The sequence below is a fragment of the Coregonus clupeaformis genome, chromosome 6 (assembly GCF_020615455.1).
Source record: "Coregonus clupeaformis isolate EN_2021a chromosome 6, ASM2061545v1, whole genome shotgun sequence".
Taxonomy (NCBI): Eukaryota; Metazoa; Chordata; class Actinopteri; order Salmoniformes; family Salmonidae; genus Coregonus; species Coregonus clupeaformis.
Genome location: NC_059197.1, coordinates 42,497,920 through 42,514,012, shown reverse-complemented (window position 1 = coordinate 42,514,012; position 16,093 = coordinate 42,497,920). Strand labels below are relative to the sequence as shown.

Below are 16,093 nucleotides of genomic sequence, written 5' to 3'. Positions count from 1 at the left end.
TGGTTGGAACGTTAGAACTAAGACACTTGGGAATTAAAGTTTCGCTAAATGACCATATTATTATTGTGATGTTATATATCTTACTGTGGGGAGTGTGTCCCTCCACCGGTGGTGCATCCTGGAAGATGACTGGCATGAGGGCCTGGCGAATGGCGCCCTCCCACGCCTTGGCCACCTCCCGCCCCATGCCACTATTGGGAACCACGTTGCTGGGGGAGGGGGGTGTGGGGGGGAAGGCCTGGGTGGTGATGGGGGGCAGGGCGGGGACGTGGACGTTGGGGTCCTCCCCTACAAAGTAGCGCATGGCTCCCATGACAAGCTCGAAGCAGTGGGGGCTGGTGCCCGGAGGAACCAGGGTGAATTCACCTGCGGGGCGCACCTCCAGAATCTCAGACAGAGGGATCTCCTACAGGACAGGGGGAAGGACGTGAGGCAGGGGGATGTACGCAATCAAATGAATATGTGATGACAAACACAATGAAGACATCTTTGTGGAATAGGTTGTGTAGATCAATAGGAAAAAATCTAATTCAATCCCTTTTGAAAATGTGTAAACTCTTCAAGGGGTGTGTTGACTTTCACTATGGGATTGCAATAACCAGGTCAATTTATCAAATCAAATTGTATTTGTCAAATGCGCCGAATACAACAGGTGTAGACCTTACAATGAAATGCTTACTTACAAGCCCTTAACCAACAATGCGGTTTTAAGAAAATAGAGTTAAGAACATTTTTACTAAATAAACTACAGTAAAACAATAAAATAATAATAATGTGATAGACCATCTGCATCGCTTGCTCTTTGGGGTTTTAGGCTGGGTATCTATATAAGCACTTTGTGACCACTACTGGTGTAAAAAGGGCTCTATAAAATAAAGTTGATTGATTGATTGATTGATTGATTGATTGAGACCCGACTCATATAGTACCTGTGAAGTTTTTTGTGTTGCTAATCACGTTGAGTGGTGCTGGAGAATACAGTACCTTATAGTACTTGTTGGTGGTGTTGTTCTGGAACAAGATGATACACTTGCAGTCCAGACGCCAGTAGTGCCGCTTTCTCTGTGGGGGTGCCGGAGGAGTGGTAGGGGACAGGGGGTAAAGGGTTCATGGGTCAAACAAGGTTCACTGAGGGGTCAAAGGTGAAGCTGTGGTCCAGGAAGAGTGGACAAGGATGGCAGGCTGAGAGGTGGAGGAGAGGAAAAAGCAAAGGGAACGGTAGGAAGAAAAGAGACAGTAACAGTGAAAAGCAGGACAGGTTAGCTTTGAGAAGGCAGGAAGTGTCTCAGGTCTGAGTTCAGGTAAACAGCAACACTTTCTAAGAGGAAGGAGCGAGAAAAAAGAGGCTGTGAATTCGACACACGTCTCTTGAGTGCTTTAGTGCAGTAGGGAGCAGGTATACACCATCTGTCACACTCAGCCGGGAGATACACAAACACACTTTCACACAGATGAAAAGGAAGAGCATTAACGGCGAAGGAGGTAGAAGTTATAGGGGTAAGATAAACTCCAACCGAAAACATTGTGAAGAAGAGATGGAGGATAGGAGAGGTAGAGGGAATGATAAACAGAGTGTGTCAATGTCATGGAGAACAAACATGGAGAAGAAAACTTATCTGAAAGTTTTAGAAAATAAGTAGAAAAAAGTGGTAACACTACTTTAAGGCTACCTAATAAACCATTTATAAGGCATTTATATATTGTGTGCTCACCATTTACTACAACATGTATTATTCCTCCAACATTTATAACCCAAGTACTAAGTCTTTTTGCGGTCCTCTGTAGCTCAATTGGTAGAGCATTGCGCTTGTAACGCCAGGGTAGTGGGTTCGATCCCCGGGACCACCCATACGTAAAAATGTATGCACACATGACTGTAAGTCGCTTTGGATAAAAGTGTCTGCTAAATGGCATATATTAAATATTAAATAAAGTATTTTTGCAGTCCCTAATCTAAAGTGAGTGCTATGTATATTTTATAAATACTATTTTTTGTGACCAGTATAATTGCTCACAAAAAGATGGGCATGCCATTGGTTAGCCAACTAAACTCAACTCCACGATTTACGATGGAGTTGTGCGGCGACTATTGTGGGCGGACTGGAGCTCTGACTTCACGTAAAATGAAGTCCGCCCACACTAGTCGTCTCTCATCTCCATTGTAAATCGTTGAGATGAGTTTAATCGGCTAGCCATTGGTAGACATTCCAGCAGTACCTGGTGAAAGAATAAGCACACAAAAAAGGATGTTTAAGGAAATATATATAAATGTGTGAATAACTAGCTTACTAACATTTACAAATGTGGGAGTAATGATTAATAAACGGTGAACACACAATTTATTAAATGTTAATTAGGCACCCTTAAAATAGAGTAGAATTTTATTTAAAAAACTTAACGTTTTAGAAAAGAAGTAGAAAAAGTAACATTTGGTGTGATAGAGAAAATGTCTCTGAAATAAAAAATAAATAAAATTAAATAGAGAAAAAATGTAATCTGGTGTGGTAGAGAACATGTTTCACATTGTCAGGAAGCCGGTCAGTAGTATTACCAGGGTGTCCTTGTTGCTGTAGTGCACCATCCAGCCCTCTTTGATGGATGTGCTGGAGCGACGGGTGGTCTGCCTCATAGACTGAACCACCCTCATCAACGGGATGTTAGCACTGAGGAACAGAGGGACAGGGTTAGGTGTAGGTGTGTGTGTGCATGTGTGTGTGCGTGCGTGTGTGTGTTATTGTGCGTATGTGTACGTGTGTACCTCTGGTCCCCACTGACCCCATCCTGGCTGCTCTCGGGGGAGAAAGAACCAGGGATGCTGCAGGCCTCGTCTGAATCGTCCATCAGAGAAGACTTGTCTGAGTCGGCATACTCACTACTGTAGTCCATAGGCACCTCGTGGTCCACACTGGGACTTAACATGTCTGGAGGAGAGAGAAGGACAGAGCCAGACACACATGACTACAAAGAGATCTAGAGAATAGACAGCGGAAATAGAGATCTAGAGAATAGACAGACCACCTTCCATTACAAAGCCCCATTATACAAGTATGTAAGTAGGCAGTACTTACAACTTCTGTTGTCTGAGAAAAAAATGTATATGTGAGAAGTAAGTACTATATAATATTAGTACTTTATATAAGTACTAATATTGCATATAATATTGGGGGGTATGGATGTGGGTACGCAGACCCACAAGCCACTGTGGCCCCTCATGATGAGTTCAATTTTTTGTGGCCCCCACCCCCATCAAAGTTGCCCATCCCTGCTGTAGAGAATGTTATCTAAAGTGTGGCTGAAAAAATAATGGCCACACTTCTAACAACATGACACAACATGACACAACATGACACAACATGACACAACATGACACAACATGACACAACATGACAGAACATGACAGAACATGATACAACATGACAGAACATGACAGAACATGATACAACATGACAGAACATGATACAACATGACAGAACATGATACAACATGACACAACATGACACAACATGACAGAACATGATACAACATGACACAACATGACACAACATGACAGAACATGATACAACATGACACAACATGATACAACATGACAGAACATGATACAACATGACACAACATGATACAACATGACAGAACATGATACAACATGACACAACATGATACAACATGACAGAACATGATACAACAAAGATTGCTCCTGTAAGTCGCTCTGGATAAGAGTGTCTGCTAAATGACTAAAATGTAAATGTAAATGTATGTGTTTGTCTTCTTTACCTCCTATTATCTCCCCCAGGCAGTCATTGGGAACTTTGTACGCACAGCGCTTGTGGCAGTTGAACTTGCAGTCTACGACACAACACAAACAATCAACGTCATTGTTAGACAGTTTATCTTCTTCCAATATGCACTCCAAATAAGTTATCCCCCTCTTGATAAACCTCTGGGGCCCCCACACTAACCTTTGACCCCACACTAACCTTTGACCCCACTCTAACCTTTGACCCCATACTAATCTTTGACCCTATACTAACCTTTGCATTGCAGCCCTTGTCTGAAGAGGCCCCGGAGCAATCTCTTGCAGTACTGGCACACGGTGGGGCGTGTGTAGGAGTGCACGGCGAACGTATGCGGCACCTTCACTTTGCTCATCAGGATCTTGTCTAGGTGCACCGGCCGGCCCGTGTAGAACCGCCGCGCCTCGCTGGGGGTTCGCGGCTGGGGACGGAAGGGGACGGGAGGAGACAAACAATTTCCACGTATGTAAATCAGAGTGTTGGCTTTCCATAACTATCACACAGAGCCAGGGTTAGGGGTCAGTCCCATTTCAACTCAGTCAATTCAGGGAAGTAAACTGACACCACTCCAATTTTCCTGAAAAGCAATGAGTCAATTAACTTGCTGAATTGATTGAATTTAAATGGAAGTAACCTCAACTCTGCACAGAGCAGTGTGCTAACAAAGACAGACACTCTAGGTGGAGTTGAGTGGATGAAGTACCATCTGAGTGTTAGCGCGGGCCATGGCTCTAGTGATGGAGGGGCTGGTGGACAGGCCCAGGGATGCTGATGCGGTACAGGTGGAGTTCGGGAGCATCTGGGTGGTGTGAGAGCGGATCAGGCTGGCATCCTCCATGCAGGTGTTGACTGAGCTGGTTCCCACGCTGCTCAGGGACTCGCTGGTGGACAGACGCAGCGACTGGCTACTGTTCAGAGACGTGGTGGACAGGCGCCGCTTGCGCGCGCCACTGCAGTTGTTGGGGATGCTGAAGGCACAGCGCTTGTGGTAGTTTAGTCCACAGCCTGCAGGGGGGGACAGAGAGAGAGAGAGAGAGAAAGAGAGAGAGAGAGAGAGAGAGAATATTCCTTTGTTGATAGCTACTTTATTGAGGAAAAATGTACTTACTATCACTGAGATATGTGGTTGTCCCACCTAGCTATCTTAAGATGAATGCACTAACTGTAAGTCGCTCTGGATAAGATCGTCTGCTAAATGACTAAAATGTCAATGTAAACCACCACAAACCCATGCCCTTCTTCAGACAAAATGTGTATCAGGCAGGCAGAACAGCCCCCCCTCTCTCTCTCGATCTGTCTCTCTCATACCGTCACATTTGAGGCCCTGTCTGACCAGTCCAAACAGCATCTCTCCACAGTGGTCACAGAAGGCTGGGGCGCGGTACGAGTGGACGTTCAGGGCATGAGGCCGGATCTGGAAGTCCTCAAAGGTGGCAGCAGCTGCAGACAGACAACACACAGAGAAACACAACAGTCATTCTGGGTATCAACCAGAGTATCAACCTGTCAATCACTTTAGCAATGATATACTGTCTGTGAATATGCTCTATACTCCAGCATTTTGGAGTTGAGATCCAATGTTTCATATGAGGCAGTACTACAGAATGTCACTTTTTATTTTATGGTATTTTCATACATATTTGTTTTTCCGGTTAGAAATGAAAGTGCTGTTTGTCTATAGTCCCCCATTTGCAGAAGTCATCAGTATTTGGACAAATTCATTTATAGTGTAGACAAACATTTCAAAAGTAGTCAGAAGTTTAGTATTTGGTCCTATATTCCCAGCACACAATGACTACATGAAGCTTGTGACTCTACAAACTTATTGGATGCATTTGCAGCTTGTTTTGGTTGTGTTTCAGATTATGCTTGGCCCAAATCCAAAATTCTGGAGTATAGAGCCAAATTTAAAATTGTAGCTTCGCTGTCCAAATACATATGGTGTTGAGTGCATGGTGTTATGCATGTTTCCTGTGTCTCTATTTAGTGTTCTATAACATAAGGATGCAAGGGATAGGAACAGAGAGGGTTAGGAGGAATAAGAGGATGAGAGGACCAGAGAGAAAAAGAGGAGGGGAGCAGGAAGACGAGGATGAGTGGATGAAAGGATGAGTAAGGAAGACGAGGATGAGTGGATGAAAGGATGAGTAAGAAAGAAGAGGATGGGTGGATGAAAGGATGAGTAAGAGAGAAGAGGATGGGTGGATGAAAGGATGAGTAAGAGAGAAGAGGATGGGTGGATGAAAGGATGAGTAAGGGAGACGAGGATGAGTGGATGAAAGGATGAGTAAGAGAGAAAAGGATGGGTGGATGAAAGGATGAGTAAGAGAGAAGAGGATGGGTGGATGAAAGGATGAGTAAGGAAGACGAGGATGAGTGGATGAAAGGATGAGTAAGGAAGACGAGGATGAGTGGATGAAAGGATGAGTAAGAGAGAAGAGGATGGGTGGATGAAAGGATGAGTAAGAGAGAAGAGGATGGGTGGATGAAAGGATGAGTAAGGGAGACGAGGATGAGTGGATGAAAGGATGAGTAAGGGAGACGAGGATGAGTGGATGAAAGGATGAGTAAGGGAGACGAGGATGAGTGAATGAAAGGATGAGTAAGGGAGACGAGGATGGGTGGATGAAAGGATGAGTAAGGGAGACGAGGATGAGTGGATGAAAGGATGAGTAAGGAAGACGAGGATGAGTGGATGAAAGGATGAGTAAGAGAGAAGAGGATGGGTGGATGAAAGGATGAGTAAGGGAGACGAGGATGAGTGGATGAGTAAGGGAGACGAGGATGGGTGGATGAAAGGATGAGTAAGAGAGAAGAGGATGGGTGGATGAAAGGATGAGTAAGGAAGAAGAGGATGGGTGGATGAAAGGATGAGTAAGAGAGAAGAGGATGGGTGGATGAAAGGATGAGTAAGAGAGAAGAGGATGGGTGGATGAAAGGATGAGTAAGGGAGACGAGGATGAGTGGATGAAAGGATGAGTAAGAGAGAAGAGGATGGGTGGATGAAAGGATGAGTAAGAGAGAAGAGGATGGGTGGATGAAAGGATGAGTAAGGGAGACGAGGATGAGTGGATGAAAGGATGAGTAAGGGAGACGAGGATGAGTGGATGAAAGGATGAGTAAGAGAGAAGAGGATGGGTGGATGAAAGGATGAGTAAGAGAGAAGAGGATGGGTGGATGAAAGGATGAGTAAGGGAGACAAGGATGGGTGGATGAAAGGATGAGTAAGGGAGACGAGGATGAGTGGATGAAAGGATGAGTAAGGGAGACGAGGATGAGTGGATGAAAGGATGAGTAAGGGAGACGAGGATGAGTGGATGAAAAGAGAGCAGAAGTGGATGAGAGACTGCTACCCACCAGAGAGAACCACCTCCACCAGGTCTCCCTCCTGGATGTCCTGGGTAGCCTTGACCAGCTGCAGGATGTTGTTGGTGCCAGTGTCATGTTTAAATAGCAGGATCTTGTCATAGATGCCATAGAAGCCACACTCTGGGAACTACAACACAGAGAGAGAGAGAGAGAGAGAGAGAGAGAGAGAGAGAGAGAGAGAGAGAGAGAGAGAGAGAGAGAGAGAGAGAGAGAGAGAGAGAGAGAGAGAGAGAGAGAGAGAGAGAGAGAGAGAGAGAGAGAGAGAGAGAGAGAGAGAGAGAGAGAGAATAGGTTAATACCTCATTCATATATTTTTTCTAATTTCATCATCTCTATAATCAATGTAATCTCGGAGACACTGCTGTACCATCATAATGCATGTGAGAGTGAGAAGAGACACATGACGTGTAGTCTATGGAATTGCTATATAGTGTCACAACAAAGCTGGTGAGATGTTAATATAAACGCTGACAAACACTGAGGCAAGTTTTTTTGCATAGTGACAAGCTGCAGGTGTGCCTCCAGTGGAAAACTCTGCTCACTTACTGAAGCATTACGGAAGGATGGCACAAGGAGAAAGGGGGGGGCATGCGCGCACACACACACAAGCACACACACATACACGTTGATAGGCCTATGCATGCAGGCACGCATACACAGACCTGGCAACTGGGTGGTGAGTTAGGGGGAAGGGGGGGAATTAACCATTTCCTGTTGTGTGTGTGGCTCTCACACACACACTCATTATTCTGAGAAAACCATGGTGGTCACATGGTAAACATACACACACATACAGTGGGCTCCGAAATGATTGACACCATTGATAAAGATGAGCAATAATGACTATATTAAATAAATAATTCAAATACTGTGCTATATTTATTGTATACTCAACAAAATGGGTAAAGTATATTCTTTTATACTAATACAATTGCTTAGGGAAATAGATTTTGTTTAACAAGTAATACTTTTTTTCTCAGAAAGGTAGGGGTAAAAATTATTGACACCCCTAAAGATTCTTATAAATAAAGTAATCAAACGTTTAGTATTAGGTCTCATGTTCCTGGCATAGAATGAATACATCAAGCTTGTGACTCTACAAACTTTCTGGATGCATTTGCAGTTTGTTTTTTGGTTGTATTTTCACATTATTTTGTGCCCAATATAAATTAATGGTAAATAAGAATAGAATATGTTTCTAAACACTTCTACATTCATGTGGATGCTACCATAATTGCAGATAATCCTGAATGAATCGTGAATAATGATGGGTGAGAAAGTTTGAGGGTCAAAGATCATACCTCTAAGACATGCTAACCTCCCCTGTTATTGGTAATGGTGAGAGGTTAGCATGTCTTGGAGAAATCAATCATTTCAGACCCCACTGTATATAATACAATATAATATAGAGAGTACCAGAACTGAGTTGATTTGCAGGGGTACGAGGTAATTGAGGTAGCTATGTACATATACTATAGGTAGGAGTAAAGTGACTAGGCAACAGGATAGATAATAGACAACTCCATCTCATACCGAATCAGGCATAACAACAGCACAGCCAAGCCTGCTGATGGGAACAACTCAAAATAGTCTGGCACAACACACACACACTGTGCCCATTTGCTATCCTGGATTAACACACCAGATCTGAGAGTTACGGACATGGCCAGTGACCAGTGATGCTCTGTTACATACAGACAGACCACATCGAAAAAGACACAGGGGGTAACACTATACCCCTGTCACACACACACACTGCTTCCAAGAAAGTGCTCTGGCAGTTATGATAGCGTCAGTCAAAGTCACCTAAGAGAAGCTAGTGGTTGTTTGGACAGCCCTGGGATCCTGAATAGTTAATATAGTCTGGTTCAGGTCAGCAGCACTATACATGTTACAGGGCACGGGTCAACAGACCTGGGACATGATCTCTTCACCCAGCACCACAACAAGACCCAGGATCATGTATAAAACAGTTGGCATATACAGTATATAGTCCTATGAAATAGGATGGCTTGACGGTGGCATCCAATGCAGCATGCTGGTAATGTTAGTAAGGGAGTTGGTATATCTGGGTCATCTATAACAGCCAGGTGGTGACCTCTCCCATACAGGGCGTGGCAGAGGTATGTTCAACTTATTTACTAGGCATGTCAAAGAGATGATGGGGTTATGGGATAGTGTTACTCATTTAGTAGAAGAGAGGAGAGTAGGCCATGATGCTGGAACTTACATACTGTAACATGTCATAGCTAACATCAGAACACTGGAGCTGGTAAAGAGGAAGCAGGCCCTATGACGTAGCCCCTCTCTCTCTCTCTCTCTCTCTCTCTCTCTCTCTCTCTCTCTCTCTCTCTCTCTCTCTCTCTCTCTCTCTCTCTCTCTCTCTCTCTCTCTCTCTCTCTCTCTCTCTCTCTCTCTCTCTCTCTCTCTCTCTCTCTCTCTCTCTCTCTCTCTCTCTCTCTCTCTCTCTCTCTCTTCTCTCTCTCTCTCTCTCTCTCTCTCTCTCTCTCTCTCTCTCTCTCTCTCTCTCTCTCTCTCTCTCTCTCTCTCTCTCTCTCTCTCTCTCTCTCTCTCTCTCTCTCTCTCTCTCTCTCTCTCTCTCGCCCCTACCAACTTACTCCGTTGTCACTCCGAGGTTGACTTCCAGACTGGCGGGGAATATCAAATAAACCTAACAACTTCTGGACGCACTCTTGACTTCAATGATGCAATTCATGTTCCACGTGATAAAATGAGCATGAAATTCCAAATAACAATTCCCCCTGTCGTTTTACAACATACTGTATCGACATCAATAACAGCTAAACCTTTCATTTGGGAGGTATTTCATGTGTTACATGTCATGCCTCGAAATCAGACACAAACAAATGCATGTGGCATATAATCACGTACACCTCTCAATTATTTTGTATGAAATTGCGTAAACTGCAAACATATCACTGTGTGTGTTGAGATAGCTCTTCGCTCTGGAGCTTGCACCCTTGCTGGCTCGGTCGAAGTAGCTATCAGAGGGTCTAATTAGCCCCTACACCCTCGATCAATTTCACTTGTGCACATGGCGGAAGCGCGTGTAAACATGCAAATGGAGGGCCGAGAGGCGAGGGGAAGGGACTGGTTTGGGATTCAGCATCTGTCTCTCTCCCTTTCTCTCCCAACCCCTATCTCTCTCTTACTCCAGTTGTTTTTTTCCCTGGTTGTTCCCATGATCCCACCCTACAGCCCATCTGGCCAGACCCTAAACACTAACAGGAAGAGGGAACCCTGCGCTCCGCCTGGAATCACACAGCACACACACACACCCTTCCACTCTTCTTCTCCTTGGTACTAGACACCAAACACAACCTCCTGTACACACTGACATTACACACGCCCTCCTGTACACACTGACATTACACACGCCCTCCTGTACACACTGTACACACTCCCACAGTCACTCTGTTTCCATCTCTGCTGCTCACCAAACACACCCTCTTTCTTTCTCCCAGTGAGGAATCAATAACAGCACGTGTGAGGGAGGCCAAGAGCTTGGCTTGTCTCCCTGCCAAACAACACAACACTGTTAGCCCACCACACCCAGCTGGGTCTGCTACTACTGCTACTGAACAGGAGTCAACAACACTGACACTCCAGGCCTGTCCCAATACCCAGAACCACAAAGCCCCCCCATCCTTACTACTCCCACACTAACCTTCCAACTGTAGGTCAACACCACACCCAGACCTGCTATAGGCCAGACCAGAACTCTTTCACCACAGACCTACTCAAGGTCATAATGTCCATCTACCCCAAACCAAACCACAGTAGTGGCCAGAATCACAACACACTGTCACACTATCCCAGTACACCACACCCTGCCATGCTGCTGCTGTTGACCAGAGCTAAAGAAAGATTCCTACCAGCCAAATGACTCCACAACCACTACCTTCCCACCTTTCCCCTCCGACCCGAAGACAGACCCCAGCCGATCCACACTAAGCCCTGCTAGGCATGCTAGGGCAATTATTGTGTGTGCTTCTACTGACTGAAGCAAACATAGGCCTTCAGCAGCTTTCAGTGCTCTCAACACTGGCTCCTCCTCACACTGTAGCTCTGCTAGCGTCCTAGCCTTGATGTGGATGTCAATAATATTATTAGCCTGGCTGCCAGTGTCTTTCTGCTTTAGCCAATTTGGTTGGCCAAACAAGCCGAGGCAACAATGTAGCATTGTTTAATGCACTAACAGTCTGGCACCTAGGCTAGATGACATAACCAAACGTCCCTTTTCATTGGCGTGTGTTTGGCTTGTGGTGTGGCTAACAAACACATTCTCTCTTTCCCAGTATTTGGGTTAGCATAGTGTATGGGCAGCATAGTGTACTGAGCTTCCATGCAGTCTATATCCAAATGCATGTAGGTTATGTGAGTATTTATTTGCACAAGCACGTTTGTACAGTATGTATTCAGACAATGGGAGTGAGTGCAATCATATCTGCTGGCAGATAGAGTTAGTTAGTTTGCCTGGAGACAGGGCTGTGTCTCTAGCCAGCATCTTTGTGTTGCCAAGGATTAGGTTTCCCGCCTGCTCCTCCTCAGGCCAATGCCTTCATTATGACTGACTGATAAATTATGGAGGCCCTCCTCTGCCTCTTTTCATCCTGCCATATTCCTCCTTTGTTTTTCCTCACCCTTCCTACTTTCTCCCGCCCTACTCTCTCTCGACTCCCTCTTTCCTGGCTCTCTCAATTCTGCCTCCTCTCTCCTCCCTGCTCTTTCCATCACCGTCATCCTCTATTCTCCCTTTACTGCTTTAGAATGAGCTACCCATAGTGCTCAGAGGCAGAGTTGCCCAGCCCAAGGTAAACACCTGACATAACTCCATACCATCAGGACGGCAGGACTTTAAGAACCTTTCTAACCACTCATTCTAACCCCAGTAAATCTAGACAAAATACCTCATGTTGTTGCTAATAAGCAATGATACTATTGCCAATTTGCCGCCTTTATCCTTTCTGGCATGGCCATCTAGGTAGACTACCCTCTACCTCCTCCGCTGGCTCTGACCTCTTCCTGCCCTGTCATTCAGAAGCCAAACAAACACTGGGAGAAATGTGTATACCAGTGAGGTGGGTTCATTCCTTCTATTAGCAGATGAAGTCATGTTGCTGTTGGCTGTGACTGAGGGGAGGGAGTTCTGGCTGGACTGGCTACTGGCTGGAGGGGCTCTGCTGCTGCTGGGTTTGATGTTAGGTTAGAATTTCCGGGGGTGGGCTATTCATTCTAGCCTGGGTGCTAGTCTGTTTCTCCTCTCTTGCCAACTCCATATGGATATGTCAAGCCAAACATGTTCGGCTAGACAATGACGATGGAGTAGGCAAAAGCACAAACAGATCTCGAACAAGAGAAAGGACTAATTTGAGGTAGAAAGGTGTTGGAGCACTCAACAGAAAAGCAGAGATTTATTTATTTTAGCTCACTTTAATCGATTGTACAGGATCTGGGACAAGGCTATATTCATTCTATTCTCACTGACTGGACTCTGTTTTGAGTAGAAGGGAGAGAAATGACCCTATAGTCCCTATAGCAGCCAGCTCTCATCAGAACATTTCCTACAGACTGCACACTGTCCCTTTCTCTAGGTGTCCACCATGTTGCCACTGTCAATAACGGCAAGAATCTTTATCTTGGGCAGAGGGTAGATTATCCAAACACCAGTAATGAAAATACACACACATAAAAAATATAAAAACGTCAGCACTCAAAACAAACATAGTGAAGTCAAGGGTACACACACACACACTGTACACACAAATGAATAGGCTGGGTGTAACGGAGAAGTCTCTTTGAGAGTGAAATGGGAGCTCAGAGAACAATATATTCTATTCAAACACAATGATGTCACACTCAATCTGTTTGTTTGTTTATTTGCTTCCTTGTTTCTTTGAACACTACTATCACCTGACCTCCTGGTCATCGGATGTGATCCAGGCTGTATTCAGTAGCCTCTGGCAGAGAGGTCTTTGACCTGTTGAATGTGGCTTCTCTTGACGTCATCTTTTCTCTCTTGAGGCTAAGGGCTTGATTCAATCCGTGTTATCGCGCGATTGAAATGAAAAGGTCATTTCCGATTGAGCCGACATGTGCAGCTTTTACCGTGAATGAAGTCTCTGCTAATGCGGGAACATAGCTTTTCAATGTAAATCGCGCTACAACACGCTATGGATCGAATCGAGCCCTAAATTGTTTTCCTTTCACTCCTGTTTTGGATCGACCAGACATATCAAGGCCATGTGATCATATGGTAGAACATGATAGGATGACATTTTGTTGGAAAACAACATTCTGTTGGGAAATGAGGCATGTCAGAACCATGTCACAACTATGCTCATTCCCATTTGAAAATAAAATACTATAGTATTCACTGTAGTGTTTTTGCAGACTGTAGTATACTGTAGTATTTACTGTAGTGTTTTTGTTTTATTATCTTTGCCATAGAAGTGCAGGCTTTCTCCTTGAGGAAACCAACTGGAGAAATGCTAAAAGAGCAGATTTTCCATAACCACTGGGGACTGAGCAGATAATTCAGAGCTTCTTCTCTTTTCTATAACCTGTAGGGAACACAGTATATTGTCTGTACTTGGCATGTAGGCTTCTCACTTATGGGTGGCAAAAATTGGGACACAGGGGAGGGGAATGGGCAGGGTATTCATCAAATAATTAAATACTGTAGTATTTCCTACAGTTTAAAAAAGTGTAGTCTTTTTGCTGTGTTTTTGCAGACATTACTGTAGTATTTACTAAAGTGTTTCTTTTAACGGATACTACTGTAGTATTTACTATAGTATTCTACAATATACTACAACATTCTATAGTAAGTACTACACATGATCAAGGGAAACTACAGTGTGTAGTATAGTATTCTACAGTATATTACTAAATTCTATAGTAAGCACTACACGATCGAGGGATACTCCAGTATGTAGTATATTATTCCACAGTATACTATAGTTTACTACAGAATTATATAGTAAGTACTGTAGTATTCTATAGTAAACTGTAGTATTTTTTCATGTGGGTTCACTCACTCAAACACAAAGCCGTAACAGTAAATAACAACATGAGGCGAGGCAAAACCCCAACTCCCTGACATTATTACAGTGGTATCCCTGAGAGGGATCAGAGAGGGACAGATATCTTTCAGTGTATTGCTTCATCTATCACACTTGATACTTCAACTCTTTACACACTATCAAGTAATCAGGCTGAGTCAACTATATCACAATGACAATAATACACCCGACCACCGCCACCACCAACGTCCGTTTCTGCCCTATGAGGCGCCCTCTGCTTCGTTTCTAGACGGATCAGAGGGCTTCAGAGTTAGGCTACTAGTTATAAATAGCCTGTCTAGGTGTGAAGCGCAGAGCAGAGGGTGTTGGTGCAACCCAGAGTTCTGCTTTTTATTCTCACCACCACTTCCTCCCTGCAGCTCAACATGCTTGCGACACGGTCCACATATGACCACTCAGTCTCGTGCTGAGGTGGTGAAAAAAGACAAGCTCAAAGCTCCAGCCTCACTAAGGCCCTGCCTGGTGCACTGACTGGAGACCTACGACTGGGTGAATGTTGACATGTGAGGGTTTTTATGGTGACCTCTCCAAGGAAAAACTCTAATTTAGAGCATTCATAGCATTCTACAGTGCTTACACCATGGCCTCACAGAGACAGAAAGGACTGTGTATATGACCTCACAGAAAGAGGAACTGTTTATAACCTCACAGATAGATATAAAGGGACTTTGTCTATAAAATCACAGACAGAGAGAAAGAGAGAGAGAGAGAGAGATTGAGAGAGAGACTGTGTCTACGACCTTACAGAGAGAGAGAGAGAGAGAGCGAGAGACTGTGTCTGTGACAGCAGTTCCCAAACTAGGGGCCATGACCCCATGTGGGGTCGCCTGATATGAAAATGTCAAAAATGTCAAAAATCCTGAAAGAAAATATTGATTTATATACAGTACCAGTCAAACGTTTGGACACACCTACTCATTCAAGGGTTTTTCTTTATTCTTACTATTTTTTACATTGTAGAATAATAGTGAAGACATCAAAACTATGAAATAACACATATGGAATCATGTAGTAACCAAAAAAGTGTTAAATAAATCAAAATATATTTTATATTTGAGATTCGTCAAATAGCCACCCTTTGCCTTGATGACAGCTTTGCACACTCTTGGCATTCTATCAATCAGCTTCACCTGGAATGCTATTCCAACAGTCTTGAAGGAGTTCCCACATTTGCTGAGCACTTGTTGGCTGATTTTCCTTCACTCCGCTGTCCAACTCATCCCAAACCATCTCAACTGGGTTGAGGTTGGGGGATTGTGGAGGCCAGGTCATCTGATGCAGCACTCCATCACTCTCCTTCTTTGTAAAATAGACCTTACACAGCCTGGAGGTGTGTTGGGTCATTGTCCTGTTGAAAAACAAATGATAGTCCCACTGAGCCCAAACCAGATGGGATGGCATATCGCTGCAGAATGCTGTGGTAGCCATGCTGGTTAAGTGTGCCTTGAATTCTAAATAAATCACAGACAGTGTCACCAGCAAAGCACCCCCACACCATAATTCCTCCTCCTCCATGCTTTACGGTGGGAAATACACATAAGGAGATCATCCGTTCACCCACACCGCATCTCACAAAGACACGGCGGTTGGAACCAAATATCTTCAATCTGGACTCCAGACTAAAGGACACATTTCCACCGGTCTAATGTCCATTGCTCGTGTTTCTTGGCACAAGCAGGTCTCTTCTTATTATTGGTGTCCTTTAGTAGTGGTTTCTTTGTAGCATTTCGACCATGAAGGCCTGATTCACAGAGTCCCCTCTGAACAGTTGATGTTGAGATGTGTCTGTTACTTGAACTCTGTGAAACATTTATTTGGGCTGCGATT

General features: G+C 44.3%; 1 protein-coding gene and 1 non-coding gene across 2 annotated transcripts in view; both read right to left on the bottom strand.

Moving 5' to 3' along the window:
* Positions 1–16,093, bottom strand: part of LOC121567393 (serine/threonine-protein kinase D2-like) — a 65,989-nt gene that overhangs the window by 17,846 nt on the left and 32,050 nt on the right. The window contains exons 2-10 of the mRNA XM_041877408.1: positions 7,149–7,287; positions 5,100–5,231; positions 4,495–4,796; positions 4,029–4,212; positions 3,772–3,843; positions 2,759–2,921; positions 2,552–2,663; positions 985–1,062; positions 85–406 (exon numbers count right to left, since the gene is read on the bottom strand). Of these exons, the coding sequence (XP_041733342.1) occupies positions 85–406; positions 985–1,062; positions 2,552–2,663; positions 2,759–2,921; positions 3,772–3,843; positions 4,029–4,212; positions 4,495–4,796; positions 5,100–5,231; positions 7,149–7,287 (1,504 nt within the window). The remainder of the gene's footprint in view (positions 1–84; positions 407–984; positions 1,063–2,551; positions 2,664–2,758; positions 2,922–3,771; positions 3,844–4,028; positions 4,213–4,494; positions 4,797–5,099; positions 5,232–7,148; positions 7,288–16,093) is intronic.
* LOC121568506 lies at positions 13,636–13,690 on the bottom strand. Its single transcript, XR_006001256.1, has one exon. It is a non-coding gene; the product is annotated as a U7 small nuclear RNA (small nuclear RNA).